Below are 13,955 nucleotides of genomic sequence, written 5' to 3' on the forward strand. Positions count from 1 at the left end.
TAGAATAGAATAGAATAGAATAGAATAGAATAGAATAGAATAGAATAGATTGGAAGGGACCTTAGAGGTCTTCTAGTCCAACCCCCTGCTCAGGCAAGAAACTCTATACCAGGGGTGTCAAACTCAATTTCATTGAGGGCCGCATCAGCATTGCGGTTGCCCTCAAGGGTGCCTATGGGGGCCTGGGCAGGAGTGGGACAGATCTGGGGGTCTCTGGCAGAAGGAGGGTCTCTGGGCCAGGGCCAAGGCAGTGGGGGCCGTTCCCTCACTGTTTCCAGGATGGCTTCGCGGGCCACATGAAACCACTTTGTGGGCGGGATCCGGCCCCCGGGCCTTGTGTTTGACATGTCTGCTCTATACCATTTCAGACAAGTGGTTCTCCAGTCTCTTCTTAAAAACTTCCAGCAGCATTTGCATGGTCACATGATTTACATTCGGACGCTTGGCAACTGACTCACATTTATGTCCGTGGCAGTGTCCCGGGGTGTGTGTATGTGTGTCCCGTGATCCCCTTTTTGAGACCTCCCGACAAGAAAAGTCAGTTTGTGTGTGTGGGGGGGGGAGCCAGATCTGCTTAACAACCGTGTTACTAATTTAACAACTCCGGTGATTCGCTTAACAAACATGGCACGAAAAGTGGTAAAACGGGGCAAGAAACTCCCTTAGCCTATTTTCTCACTTCGCCACATAAATTCCAGGCCCCTTCGTGGTCGCACACTGATGGGAAACGAGTGAGGAACGCGCCTGGCACGGGTGCAGAAAACGACCTCTTCATTCCCCGAGGCTCTCTTTTCCCCCACAGGCTACGACTTCCCAGCCGTGCTCCAATGGTTTGCCGAGCGCGTGGACCTCATCATCCTCCTCTTTGACGCCCATAAGCTGGAGATCTCCGACGAGTTCTCCGAGGCCATCCGCGCCCTCAAGGGCAACGAGGACAAGATCCGGGTGGTCCTGAACAAGGCCGACATGGTGGAGACACAGCAGCTGATGCGGGTCTACGGCGCCCTGATGTGGTCGCTGGGCAAAGTGTTCAACACACCCGAAGTGCTGCGTGTCTACATCGGGTCCTTCTGGTCGGAGCCCCTGATGATCTCTGACAACCGACGGCTCTTTGAGCTTGAGGAGCAGGACTTGTTCACGGACATCCAGAACCTGCCCCGGAATTCTGCCCTGAGGAAGCTCAATGACCTGGTCAAGAGGGCTCGCTTGGTCCGGGTAAGTCCTGGGAAGCTGAAGAAGCGGAAAAGTGGGGGGGGGGGGAGGAGAAAGACAGGAAGAAGACAAGTCAAGAAATCAGCCAGATAGTTATTGATGCAGACCAACCTCATCAAGGACATGGAGGTGGTCCTCAACTTACAACCACAATTAGGAGCAGAATCTCCGTTGCTCAGCAAGCAGGTTGTTCGGTGAGCTGCGCCAAATTTTATGACTTTTTTTTTTTAGCAAGAGCAGACTTATATATTGCTTTGCGGTGCCTGACAGACCTCTCTAAGCGGTTTGCAGAGTCAGTACATTTGCCCCCAACAATCTGGGTCCTTCATTTGAATGACCTCAGAAGGATGGAAGGCTGCGTCAACCTTGAGATAGTCAGGATCGAACTGATGGCAGTGGGCAGAGTTTGCCTGCAATACTGCATTCTAACCACTGCGCTACCACAGCTGTTCAGCGAATCACAGCTTTTGTTGATTAATTCTACAGACATTAAACAAATCCGCCTTTGCTTGTCGGAAGCTGGCTGGATCACAAATGGCACTCACCTAAATCCAGGATGCCACAATCCTTGTAACAGAATAACAGAATAATAAAGTTGACCTTAGAGGTCTTCTAGTCCAATCTCCTGCTCAGACAGGAAACCCGATACCAGGGGTAAGCAACCTTGGCTCTTTTATGACTTGTGGACTTCAACTCCCAGAATTCCTGGTCAAGAGGGCGCTGGCTCAGGAATTCTGGGAGTTGAAGTCCACGAGTCATAAAAGAGCCAAGGTTGCCTACCCCTGCCTATACTATTCCAGACAAGTGGCTGTCCAGTCTCTTCTTAACAACCTCCAGTGTTGGAGCGTCCACAACTTCTGGTGGCAAGCTGTTCCGCTGGCTAATTGTTCCAATCATAACTTGGAGCAATCGCTAAACACATGGTTGTGAGTTGAGGCCTACCTGAACTCAGTTCTACTGAAAGAAGGAAAAATATATATCCGCATTTGCCCATTAAGGCTTCCATTCTGGTGACGAATCTTCTACTGAATTCTTCATGACCACTGGTGGAAGATTTACATTCCAATGGAACTGGGGGGGGGGGTTGAAATGCTCCCCATGGGCATTAAGAAAACTTTTCTTCAGCATGTCTAGGGAGATTCTCAGCCATCCAGGTTAGCACAGGTGCTTTCTCAAAAGACAACTGGACTTTGTTTTTCCTCTCATCCAAGAAGCTTCTTCAGCTCTGACTGGATGGTGGAGAATGGAAGGATTTATACTCCTTGCAGACCGCTGGTCGTTTGCATTCTTTTAGAGGGTCGTTGAGGCCACTTGAAGGCTTACCTGTGTCCTTGGGGTCACCTGAGTGGTGCAAATGGGTGTGGAGCCTTCTTGGAACTGCCAAAAGGACCGTGTTGCAGACTGGAGATAGACGATGTCGTATCCCTCCCCTTTGGTTGAGGGGGAGGCTTTTCAATTTTGACCCAGATGGCCTCTTTGACCCCTCTTTCAAACCAGCGGTCCTCTCTGTGCCAAATGTGGACTTTGCAGTCTTTGAAAGAGCGGCCTTCGCCTTTCAACCGCAGGTGGACTGCTGAATCTGGTCCTGATGGGTTTGTTCTGCTAGGTTGTGCCATGCGTTTGTGAAGCGGTTGTTTTGTTTCCCCAGTGTACAGAAGTGTACACGCCTCACTGCACATGGCACATTGCTCAGTTTGTGTGGGGGAGTGGGGGGTGGAGTTATCCTTGGGGTGGACCTTCCCCAGCATGCAGAAGAAGATAGATGAAGAAAGACAAGGCCATCACAGGGCCAGGAGTTGAGGAGAAAGAAGTAGGATAAACGTTCCTCTGCGATGGAGAAAGTGGATAGATGGTGCCAATGGAAATGCCCTGGCTCTAAGCCACGGCCCGAAGGAGGCAACTGCACCCAGACGGAGCTGGCAAAGAGATCTTCCCCTCAGAAAGAAGGTTAGGCTGCAAAAGTCCAGCGTGTGTCTGTTGTGAAAGAATGGCACAACAGATCCTCTTTTGCAACGGAATTCTCCGGGGCCAAAGCCAAAAGCAGAGTTGCTTCACCACCTGTGGAGGAGCAAGGAGGCGAGTCAGTCGATGGCCCAAGGGACGCCCCAGTTTTAGCAGCCTGGCTCAAGGAAAGGCAGGCGCCTCCTAGCAAGGATTCATGAGTGAAGGGAAGGGGTTCACACCAGCCCCCCAAAATCCGATTGTAATGGGACAGGGAAAGCAAAAAGGAGGGAAAGAACGAGAGACAGAGAGGAAGAAAGGGAGAGAGGGAGAGGGAGAGAGAGAGAGAAAAACAGACAATCAGGATCAAACTTCAGGCTGTGGGCAGAATTACCCTGCAATACTACATTGCGCCACCAGGGCTCCTTCCTTTAAATCTCTCCCCTGTTTGGACAGGGGGCCTCCCTCCTTCCCATTGGAGAAGGCTGTTGCTGGGGTCCCAGCATTTATTGCGGCTTTTCCTGTTGTCCACAATGGCCACATCCCAACAAAGGAAGTCTGCATTGTGCTGCAGAGTACAATCTGTTTATGGGCCCCTTTCCTCTCTCTCTCTCTCTCTCTCTCTCCCTCTCTCCCTCTCTCTCTCTCTCTCTCCCCTTTCCTCTCCCCCTCCCTCCCTCCTTCTGCTCTGGTTTTCCAATTAAGTGTTTCCAACGAGGCTGCACCTTCCATGGCCTTGATTAAAGGAATGGCTGTTGTTCGGTCATTCCTGGAAAAGAAGACAGGGAGGAACAGAGGAAAAAAATTACGCACAAATTTATTGGTCCTTAAGGTCGCATCATTTCCTAGCTGTAACATCCGCCTTTCTCTCGAAGAGAATCATCCATCCTTTTTGTCCCCACCAAGGGACGTATTGTGCCCTTGGGCCAGCCAACTATGAATCAGAGCCAGTTCAGAAAAGATCGCTCAACCTGGTTCTCTGTGGCAGAATCACAGAAAACTTTTCCTGACTGAGTCAGCGTCTCGGCTCATCTAGCTGAGAACCATGTATATTGATTGAGGGCTGATCTTCAGGATTTCAACCTGATCTGAAGGCGCTGCGTCACCTTTTTTCAAATCGGGCAATTTAAAGATGTCTGCATTTCAAATCGTGGAATCAATTTTCACGCTGGTTGGGGAATTCTGGGCGTTGAAGTCCACCCATCTTCAACTTGCGTGCTGGCTGGAGAATTCTGGGCGTTGAAGTCCACACTGTTGTCAAATTTGAAAAAACTGCAATAGACCCATCTTCCCCTGCCATTCTCCAGCTTTCAGGGCCTTTCTCTCTGTGAGAGAGGCTTGTTCCTAGCAAGTGAACCAAACCAGAACTGGTTCATCTTGTTTGCTGAATTGCAGGCGTGTTTTGTTCGTAACAATGACAACATTCAATACCAATTTTGCAGGCATGTTTAAAATCAGCCACAGACTAATTGAGCTCAGCATGCAGATGCTTACTTAATTAAACATTGTTTAACTGTGAAGTGGAATTGACTGGACTGGACCCCTTCCATCCCAGCGATTAATTTTGAAAAGGGGCAGATCCAATTTTAATACTCTTCCTGGGGAGAGGGGATATTTCAGCAGAAACTCACATCAAAGGATTGGGGATATTTGGCAAAGAAATCTCCAAGTCACCCTACTTGGTGTAACTTTGTATTTAACAGAATAACAGCATTGGAAGGGACCTTGGAGGTCTTCTAGTCCAACCCCCTGCTCGGGCAGGAAACCCTATATCATCTCAGACAAATGGTTGCCCAGTCTCTTCTTAAAAACCTCCAGTGTTGGAGCCTTCACAGCTTCTGGAGGCAATCTGTTTTACTTGTTAATTCCACTCACTGTCAGGAAATATCTCCTTAGTTCTAGCTTAGTTGCTTGATGAGTTTCCATCCGTTGCTTCTTGTCCTGCCTTCAGGCGCTTTGGAGAATATAGCTTGACCCCCCTTTTCTTTGTGGCAGCCCCCCAAATATTGGAAGACTGCTTTCAGGTTCCCGCTATCCCTTTTCATTAAACCAGACACGTCCAATTGCTGCATCATTCTTCCTAAGTTTTAGCCTCGACTCCCCTCATTATCTTTGATATAACTTTGCATTTAAAATGGAAGGGTTCTTTCTAATGCAAAGCTCCCGTACCACCTGTGTCCTCCCCCCACGTTTTTTAAAATAATAAATAAATAAATAAATAAATAAATAAATAAATAAATAAATAATAAAAAGCTGGACCTCAAATGAAAAGATTCGTCAAAGAGCAATCTCAAAAGTGTGGATTGGCCTTAAATGGGTGCTGGACATTTGCAATTTAGGGCAGCCTGTCACATATATTATCCGTGGGCAGGGCCAGCATTAGTTTAACCGTGGTAATGATCCCACACTTTTTATTTTGGGACTGAAACTGGACAATCACAAGGCCTAGGGAACTGCCTCCAGCTGGAGTAGAGAAGGAGGATTTGGAGAAATGGCAATGATCTTTTCATAGAACAAAACGTTTAAACATCCCCCTATCTTCTTAAAAACGGAGGGATGCCTGTATTTATTTACGAGAGGAAGGTGCTTTGAGCCAGGGTGTTTGCCCCCCCCTGCTCCCCCCACCCATTTTGCTTTCTTTTTCTTCCCAGATTTATCTTTTCCTGTCAACCTGAAAGGATGGGGTTGGTCTTCATCAACTGCTCTTCAGGAGCCATTTCCTCCTCTTTCGATGGACTTAATTTTAATGGCCAAACAGCTTCTTTCTCCTCCAATTCTCTTCCCTCTCAGGTCCATGCCCACATCATTAGCCACCTCAAGCGGGAGATGCCGTCTGTCTTCGGCAAGGACAACAAGAAGAAACAGCTCATCAACAAGCTGCCGGTCATCTTTGCCAAGATCCAGCTGGAGCATCATATTTCCCCGGGCGATTTCCCCGACTGCAACAAAATGCAGGTGAGGAGGACAAGGGGCATCTAATTAATAACAGACTAGCAGAGCTGTTAGGGACCTTAGAGGTCTTCTAGTCCAAATCCCTACTCAAGCAGGAAAGCCTATGCCAGGGGTAGGCAACCTTGGCTCTTTTATGACTGGTGGACTTCAACTCCCAGAATTCCTGAGCCAGCCTGGCTCAGCTTGGAAACCTCTCCCTTTTCCCTCAGCGTGGCTGGCTCAGGAATTCTGGGAGTTGAAATCCATGAGTCATAGAGCGGCCTAGGGGCTAGGCTAAGGGTAGGCAACCTTGGCTCTTTTATGACTCGTGAACTTCAACTCTCAGAATTCCTGAGCCAGCATGGGGGAACTATGGCCCCCTCATGACTCATGGACAACTCCCAGAATTCCTGAGCCAGCATGGGGGAACTATGGCTCCCTCATGACTCATGGACTTCAACTCCCAGAATTCCTGAGCCAGCATGGGGAACTATGGCCCCCTCATGACGTGTGGACTTCAACTCCCAGAATTCCTGAGCCAGCATGGCTCAGCATGGAAACCTCTCCCTGTCCCCTCAGCATGGCTGGCTCAGGAATTCTGGGAGTTGAAGTCCACGAGTCATGAAAGAGCCAAGGTTGCCTACAAATGGCTGTCCAGTCTCTTCTTAAAAGCCTCCAGTGATGGAGCACCCACAATTTCCGGAGGGAAGCTGTTCCACCGAAGAATTCTTCTCACTGTCAGGAAATTTCTCCTTAGCTCCAGGTTGTCCAACAGTTCTCTAACATCGAAGCTTCTGAGTTGCACAGGGGTGGATGGATGACTGAAGCTCTCCTCTCTCTTCTTCGCCGGTTCTCTTGCAGGAGATGCTGATGGTGCACGACTTCACCAAGTTCCACGGGCTGAAGCCCCGCATGGTGGATAACCTGGATGAACTGCTGACCCTCGACATTGCCAAGCTGATGCCCCTCTTGCGCCAGGAGGAGGTGGAGCTCCCGGAGCAGATTGTCCAAGGGGGAGCCTTTGATGGCACGCGCAACGGCCCCTTCATCGAGGGAGCGACCGAAGGCGCCTACGAGGGCATGGATGACGACGAGTGGATCGTGACCAAAGACAAGCCCAAGTACGATGAGATCTTCTACAACCTCTCCCCAATGGATGGCAAGCTGAGCGGCACCAAGGCCAAGAATTGGATGGTCACCACCAAGCTGCCCAACTCGGTCCTCGGGAAGATTTGGAAGTTGAGCGATGTTGACCGGGATGGCATGCTGGATGATGAGGAGTTTGCTCTGGCCAGCCACCTCATTGAGGTCAAACTCGAGGGCCATGGTCTGCCCTCTGACCTGCCCCGCCATCTTGTTCCCCCTTCCAAGCGTCGCCAGAAGGGCTCGGCTGAGTAAGCAAGCTTCCTGAGTTTGCCTCCCCCCCGTCCTAACACCAGACTTGAATTGCTTCAGTAGGTGCTGGGTCTTCTCCAATGTATCCTCGAAGCAAACTTTCTGGCTTGAATTCCTTATGAAGGCCTCACCTAGCAGCTGAGCACAGCATTGGAAATCTGCTTTCTGCTCTTTTCCTCCCCAAGCCAGGCTTCCAGCTGAAACTTCTCCCTCCCTTCCGGTCTTTAAGCGATTCCCGTCCACTTGAAAGAACCTCGTTTCCTCATGCGGAATCAAGCCAGGTGATCTCACAATGTCTACAAGCCTAAGTATCTCCAGCGTTAGGCTTCTCACAAGGTCTTTCTTCCTAGAATCCAAACGCAGCTTCATTTGCTTCCCGAACTACCTAAAAATGTTACTTCCTCCATGCCTAGTTCCAACTGTCCATTCAGGTCACAGTTTGGCCCGCACTGGACCCATCTCGGGCTTTACTTCCCTTTCATAGTCCATGGCCAGATCTGCTATCGACCGAGGCTTCGGATGGTCTCGATCTTCTAGCTTTTTTTATCTCCAGTCTCACTAGCAATGGTCAACATCTCTTCTCCGTTCCATCTTGCCTTTTGACCACCGTTTGTTTACCACCACCCCTTAGTTGACTGCTCCTCCCACGGCTGGTTCTTGATGGACTCCCTTCAGTCAGTTGAAGGAAGAAGGACCAAGGGTGATCAGAGACAGGCGTCTGGAAGCAGCCCCTTGGTTGCTACAAGCAGCGTCGACCCCCCAAAAGCCACAGTTGAAGGTGGCATCTGAAATGATCGTAGGTCCGTCTTTTGAGTTGCTTTCTTTCTGGAGCAGACGCGATGGAATGAGATGGAAGCAGGGATGCTCCACGCTGTCCACTCTTTCTTCTGTCAGAAGAGACAACTTGGAGGAGACCTTTCCCAAAGCGAGAAGAGGTGATGGATGAGAAGACTACCATCACAGGACGCTGTGGAGATTGAGCCAGACCCAGGCCTACCATCAGACGAGTTCACACATCAGATCTGGGAGGGCATCCTTTTCCACGGAGGCCCGCAGAATGAGTGGTTGGTGAGAATTTCCTCCAAATTCTTTCCTGCCTGTCACTCCCACCGTTAGCTTGCACATCTAAGCGTAGCTTCCTTTCCAACCCCTAAAATGCTATGCTGCTACGTTGCAGCATTCAGGGGATGGGACCGTAGGGACCTATTCTGGAGATCGAGTGATCTTTCCCCCTTTTTTCCTTGGGAGGCGGCCGAGGAGAAGACACGGCCCTTGGGGATCCAGGACAATCCAACTAAGTTGCAGGGGATAAACTAGCGCATTGCTGGGGCCGAAGGAGTTGAAGGAAGGTCCATCTCAAAAAATCGGCAGTAGTTTTCGAACAGGTGGGGGGAAAAAGGGGGCAGGAAGAAAACGAGAGCCAGGTCCTTGGTTGGAAGGAAAAGCAGGAATGGCATACTTCCCAGGGAATCTAGTAGCAGGATCTTTATTCAGCGAGGAAGCCCCTAACGTGAAGTCTGAACTTCACTTGCAGGATACAATCAGCAGTAGATCCTGACATTTCTCAGTACTGGCTAGAAGCCAACTTTTGGGGCAGGTCGCAAGAGAACAGCTGCCTCTCAACCACACACCAGGGCATTTAAACCTGAGCGCAAATAATGTGTAGATTTTTCTTAAACGCCATAGCCATGGGAAGCCTGAGCAGCTCAAAGCTGCCTAGAACAAAACCAGGACACTGGGCTGCCTTTGCATCCACGCTCTTAATCTCACACCAAGTTGGACTTCCCTTCCAAAAAGCCAAGCGGCTTTCAACATTCAGAGACGAAACCACGGCATCCGGTCTTGCAAGAGGGATGCCATTCAGCTGTCTCACTCATCAAAGAAAAGCACTAATCCAGGGGTGTCAAACCGCCGGCCCACGGGCCGGATACATCATAGCCAAACCGCGCCAACCCCATTGCCGGCAATGGCAAAAAAAAAGTCACGATACGTCGCGACACGTCACGTGACGTTGCGAGTTTGACAGCCCTGCACTAATCTCTTCTGAAGGACCATGGAAAGGAGCTATCCTTTGGTGCTTGACCCAACTGGAGAGATCCATTTGGTGTTGAGGATAACTCTCTTCGTTTTGCCCTCCCGCATCCTTTGCCGAACTCTTCTTGGGACCATGCAGGAGGACGATGAATATCTTGCCCTCGTGTTACCCAAGCTGCTTCTTCAGACCTGGGTGAGGATTGTGCCAAACTAGGACATCTAGCTTAATTTACCAGCATAACCATTCTGGCTTCACTCAAAGAATCCTGGGAATTCTCTCTCTGCAAAAAGACGTCTCAATCACAAATGTGTCTAATAGTTAAAAAAAAAACTGGAGCAAAGGAAGAAGCCAGCGTGTTCTTGGTGTCTCTTTCTGAAGTTGATGGCAACAGCCTGGGATTCCTTGTAGGACTGTGCATTTTGAGGAATCCCATCTGGGAATCTTACCCTGCAGAAGACCCTTAAATTGTGGGATGGATGAGCTTTCAACCTTAGACTCTTGAAATAACGTGGGATTTTTAACGGCCACTCGCTTTAGACTCACTTCTGGCCTTGACAGATTGATCGTCCCGATGGTCTAAATATTGTTTGGGGGCCTTTTGAAGTAATCCGTTGAGCCATTGGGATATATTGCAGTGTGTACAAATAACCTATTTAGAATTAGGACTGAATAGAGAGAAATATTACCAAACACAAGATTTCTATTTTTAAAAAAGAGGCTAAGAAAAAAATCCATATATATATATACATATATATATATATACTATATATATATATATATATATATATATATATATATATATATATATATATATATATATATATATATATATATATATATATATATATATATATATATATATTACACCAAATCCATATATATTCACACACACACACACACATATATATTTAGATACACACACACAGACACACACACACACACACACACACACATATAGGCTAAAGGATGTTGGAACGAGATTTAGGGGCAGTCTCAGTTACAGATATTTGTATGCATTTTCTTCCCCTCCCATAATAGCTTTTTAGCTGTTCTGATCAAGGGGACAAAAACATTAAAAGGCTGGAAGTGAAAAGACTTAAGCACCTTTCCAACCGTTACTCTCCAGTGTTGAGATCTAGCCACTTGCTTTAAGAGAAGTGAAAATAAGCGCTCAGATTCTCACGCAGCTTGCAAAACCTAACCTTAACAGAGGCACACAAAGGTATGCAGCCCACGTTAGCTTTATTGTTTGATTTAGCTTCCAGCTGCCATGAAGATAAGGCAGCAGCCAAACCTCCTTTTATTCCATCCAGAGTTGTGGGTTTTTTTGAAACTTTTTCCCCCCTGTAGCCAAATCTCACATTTGATCCGCCTCCTTTCCCCGTTCACCCATCCATTTCTATAATGTATTGCTACAGCAAAAAAAACCCGGCATGCATGTTATTATTATTTTGTTACCTGTAACACATTTTTGTTTTAATCTACCCATCTCGCTTGGAAGTTGTCCTAGGGATGACTTGAGGCTGTTGGGGAGAGTCTGGAGACATTTCCTCCCAGAGCAGAACTAAAGAACCAGGAACAAAAACGGAGCCTGGGTTGTTGTTTTTAAAAATTCCTGTAATCTCCCTTAATCCGCTGCACAGGCCCGGGTCCCGACTTATCACCAGAGTTGGTTCCTATTTTCCGCCCTGGCAGGTAAAATTTTGTCTCTTGAAGCCAAGACACCGCCCCCCAAGTACGCAACCAGAACAACGATGCAAATTTAAAACATAAATACAGGTAGCCTTCAGCTGACGGCCCCAATTGGGAACAGAGTTTCCACGGCAAAAAGCAAGGCAGTCGTTAAGTGTGACTCACGCCTGATTTTGCCACCTTTTTGCCACAGTTATTAAGAGGATTCTTCCCGTCCTTAAGCGAATCATGTATTTCATTAAGCGAATCGGGCTTCCCCCGTTGATTGCGCTTGTGGCAAGCTGGCTGGGGAAGTTTCCAGGATCCTGGAAGGCTGCCCAGCCCCCAAAGTTTAACCCTCTGACCGTGGAAATACTGCAACCGTCGTAACTGCGAGGACCGGTCGTAAGTCATTTTTTCCCCAGGGCCATTTCTAAATGATTGCAAAACAAATGGTTATATGTCGAAAACTACCTGTATTTTTTTGTTGTTGTTTGCTTATTTAGCTTGGCTGGGTCCTTCTGCTCTCCCCAAAAGCCCCGATTTCCCGTTTGGTTCCTGCAGAGTGCATCCCTCCCACTTCCAAAGGGGGGGGAGGGGTGCAATCCACACCCCCTTCATTTGCACAGAGTTGACCCACTCACTGGGGTGCTGAGGAAGGAATGGCGGGATTCAAATAGGTGAACAACCGGTTCTCTGTGTGGATGCCGCTTCCGGAAATCCGTTCTGGGCCCAGGCAACAAAAAATCAGCTACCGGTTCTGCCGAAGTAGTGCAAACCGGCTGAATCGCACCATTGTGAGGAAGGAGAGGGCAGTTCCCCTCTGGATGCTGAGAAGACTTCATCCCGTTGTGTGTGTGGGGGGGGGGCAGGAATGGGGACAGTCAGGGTCTCTGGCTCAACCACCACCTTTGGCTGAGCGTCTGGCACTCAGGAGCGCAGTCAGGGCCTCCCGTGCGGTTCCCACGACACGGCTCTGTTATTGTGACAAGACTTCCGTTGGAATAAATATCGTATTTACTGATCTGAACCATGCCTGGCTGTTCACTGTGGATTGCTTTGCACAGAAGAGAAGAAGGGAGCTGGAAGGGACCGTGGAGGTCTTCTAGTCCAACCCCTCTGCTCCAGCAGAAGACCTAGACCATTTCAGACACATGGCAGTCCAATCTCTCCTTAATAACCTCCAACTTCTGGAGGCAAGCCATTCCACGGCTATATTGTTCTCACCGTCAGGAAAAGAGGCTTCACAGAAAAAGGCTGGGGGATTCTGGGAGTCGAAGTCCACCTGTCTTAAAGTTGAGAAACCCCGGTCTAGGAGTTACCCACTGCCCACCGATCTTAGCAAAGGCACATAAGGTAGCACCCAAGCCATGCTTTGCACAAATAATATCCCAGCTCTGGCTGAAAAAAAACCACACCACCATCTAGGCCAGGAGATCTAGGGCCCTAATTTGGCTTGGGAAAAACCATGTGCCTTTCCTCCTGAGGTTTCCCCAGAGGCTGCCCCCTCCCCCCTGCCCCATATCCAAAGTGGCTCTAACAATGAGATGGCTGAGGAATTCTGGGAGTTGAAGTCCACAAGTCTTAAAGTTGCCAAGGTTGAGGACCCCTGCTGTACAGTATGGCCTTCAAGAATCCAGACGACCACTAGATGGCAGCACAGACCACACTCTGCCAGGGGAGGCCAATGGAGACTCCTGTGACATCATAACCTGGACTTTTTCCCAGGCTGTTTTTCATAGAATCCAAGGCTGGAAGGGGCCTTGGAGGTCTTCTAGTCCAACCCCTCCCATCCAAGGCCTTATACAGGTAGTCCTCGATTTACGACCACAGTTGAGCCACTATTTACGACCACTGTCATAAATATGAGTCAAGCGTCCGAAGTCTGATCCTGTGACCACGGGGGATGCTGCAACGGTCATAAGGGTCACTTTTTTAAGGGCCACTGTCCCTTGGAATGGTCACTAAATGAACTGTGGTAAGCCGAGGACTACCTGTGCTGTAGTGTATTATACCCCGCCTGACAGGTTACAGGAGGAATGTTGGGTTGCATATGTTGGACTCAGCCCGGCTGGGTGCAGCCCGGAGCCCCAGCCTGTGAGTCAGCAGGGCCTGAGCTGCTGCCAGCCTCTCCCAGGCCGGCCAAAGAAAAAATGTTGCATTCTTTTCTCAGCTGGAAAAAAACAGGCGTTCCTTGGCTGTTCCAATCACGGGCATGGGGGCAAAACTCAGGCCTGGGAAGGGGAGGGGGGAAATAATAGGACAATACTTAATTTCCCCCCCACACACACCTTTCCAGTTGCTGTGGAAAGCCTTTGGGCATGATTTTCAGCTGATTTCAAGGCCTGGCCTTGGCAGGGTTTGAGCTGTTCAAGGTCTGAAACGGGCAGGAAGAAAGCCCAGAATTCCCAGCATTTTTAAAAGCTGCAGCCTTGTGAATATATATATATATATACAGCATATACATATACATATACGTATACACATACACATATACATATAAGCTCAACCTGGTCTTAAGGATGTTGAGGATGTTGCGAGGAATGAGAATATTGCATACAATGGGCGAAGGAAGAGCCGATCTGTACGTGGAGAGTTTGACAGAAAATTACTCTGGCATCTTAGATTTGCTTCCTCCTTTGGAAAGCGTTGTTGGGTGTGTTTCCCCACGGATGCCTGGAAAATAAAAGAGGTTGTTTGCAGTATATCAATCCCTCCAACTGAACGCAGGAAATCCCTTTGCTGTGCGTGTTTCTGCCGTTCCTTCCTG

At 48.7% G+C, this 13,955-nt stretch overlaps 1 protein-coding gene across 1 annotated transcript in view; it reads left to right on the forward strand.

The window, feature by feature from the left end:
- EHD2 (EH domain containing 2) overlaps positions 1 to 7,501 on the forward strand; it is a 28,023-nt gene extending 20,522 nt beyond the window's left edge. Inside the window, exons 3-5 of the mRNA XM_081334877.1 lie at positions 803 to 1,215; positions 5,944 to 6,108; positions 6,946 to 7,501. Of these exons, the coding sequence (XP_081191003.1) occupies positions 803 to 1,215; positions 5,944 to 6,108; positions 6,946 to 7,482 (1,115 nt within the window). The 3' untranslated portion in view covers positions 7,483 to 7,501. The remainder of the gene's footprint in view (positions 1 to 802; positions 1,216 to 5,943; positions 6,109 to 6,945) is intronic.
- The last annotated feature ends 6,454 nt before the right edge of the window (positions 7,502 to 13,955 follow it).

The sequence above is a fragment of the Vipera berus genome (genome assembly GCF_964194415.1).
Source record: "Vipera berus genome assembly, chromosome: 9".
In the NCBI taxonomy this organism is placed as follows: domain Eukaryota; kingdom Metazoa; phylum Chordata; class Lepidosauria; order Squamata; family Viperidae; genus Vipera; species Vipera berus.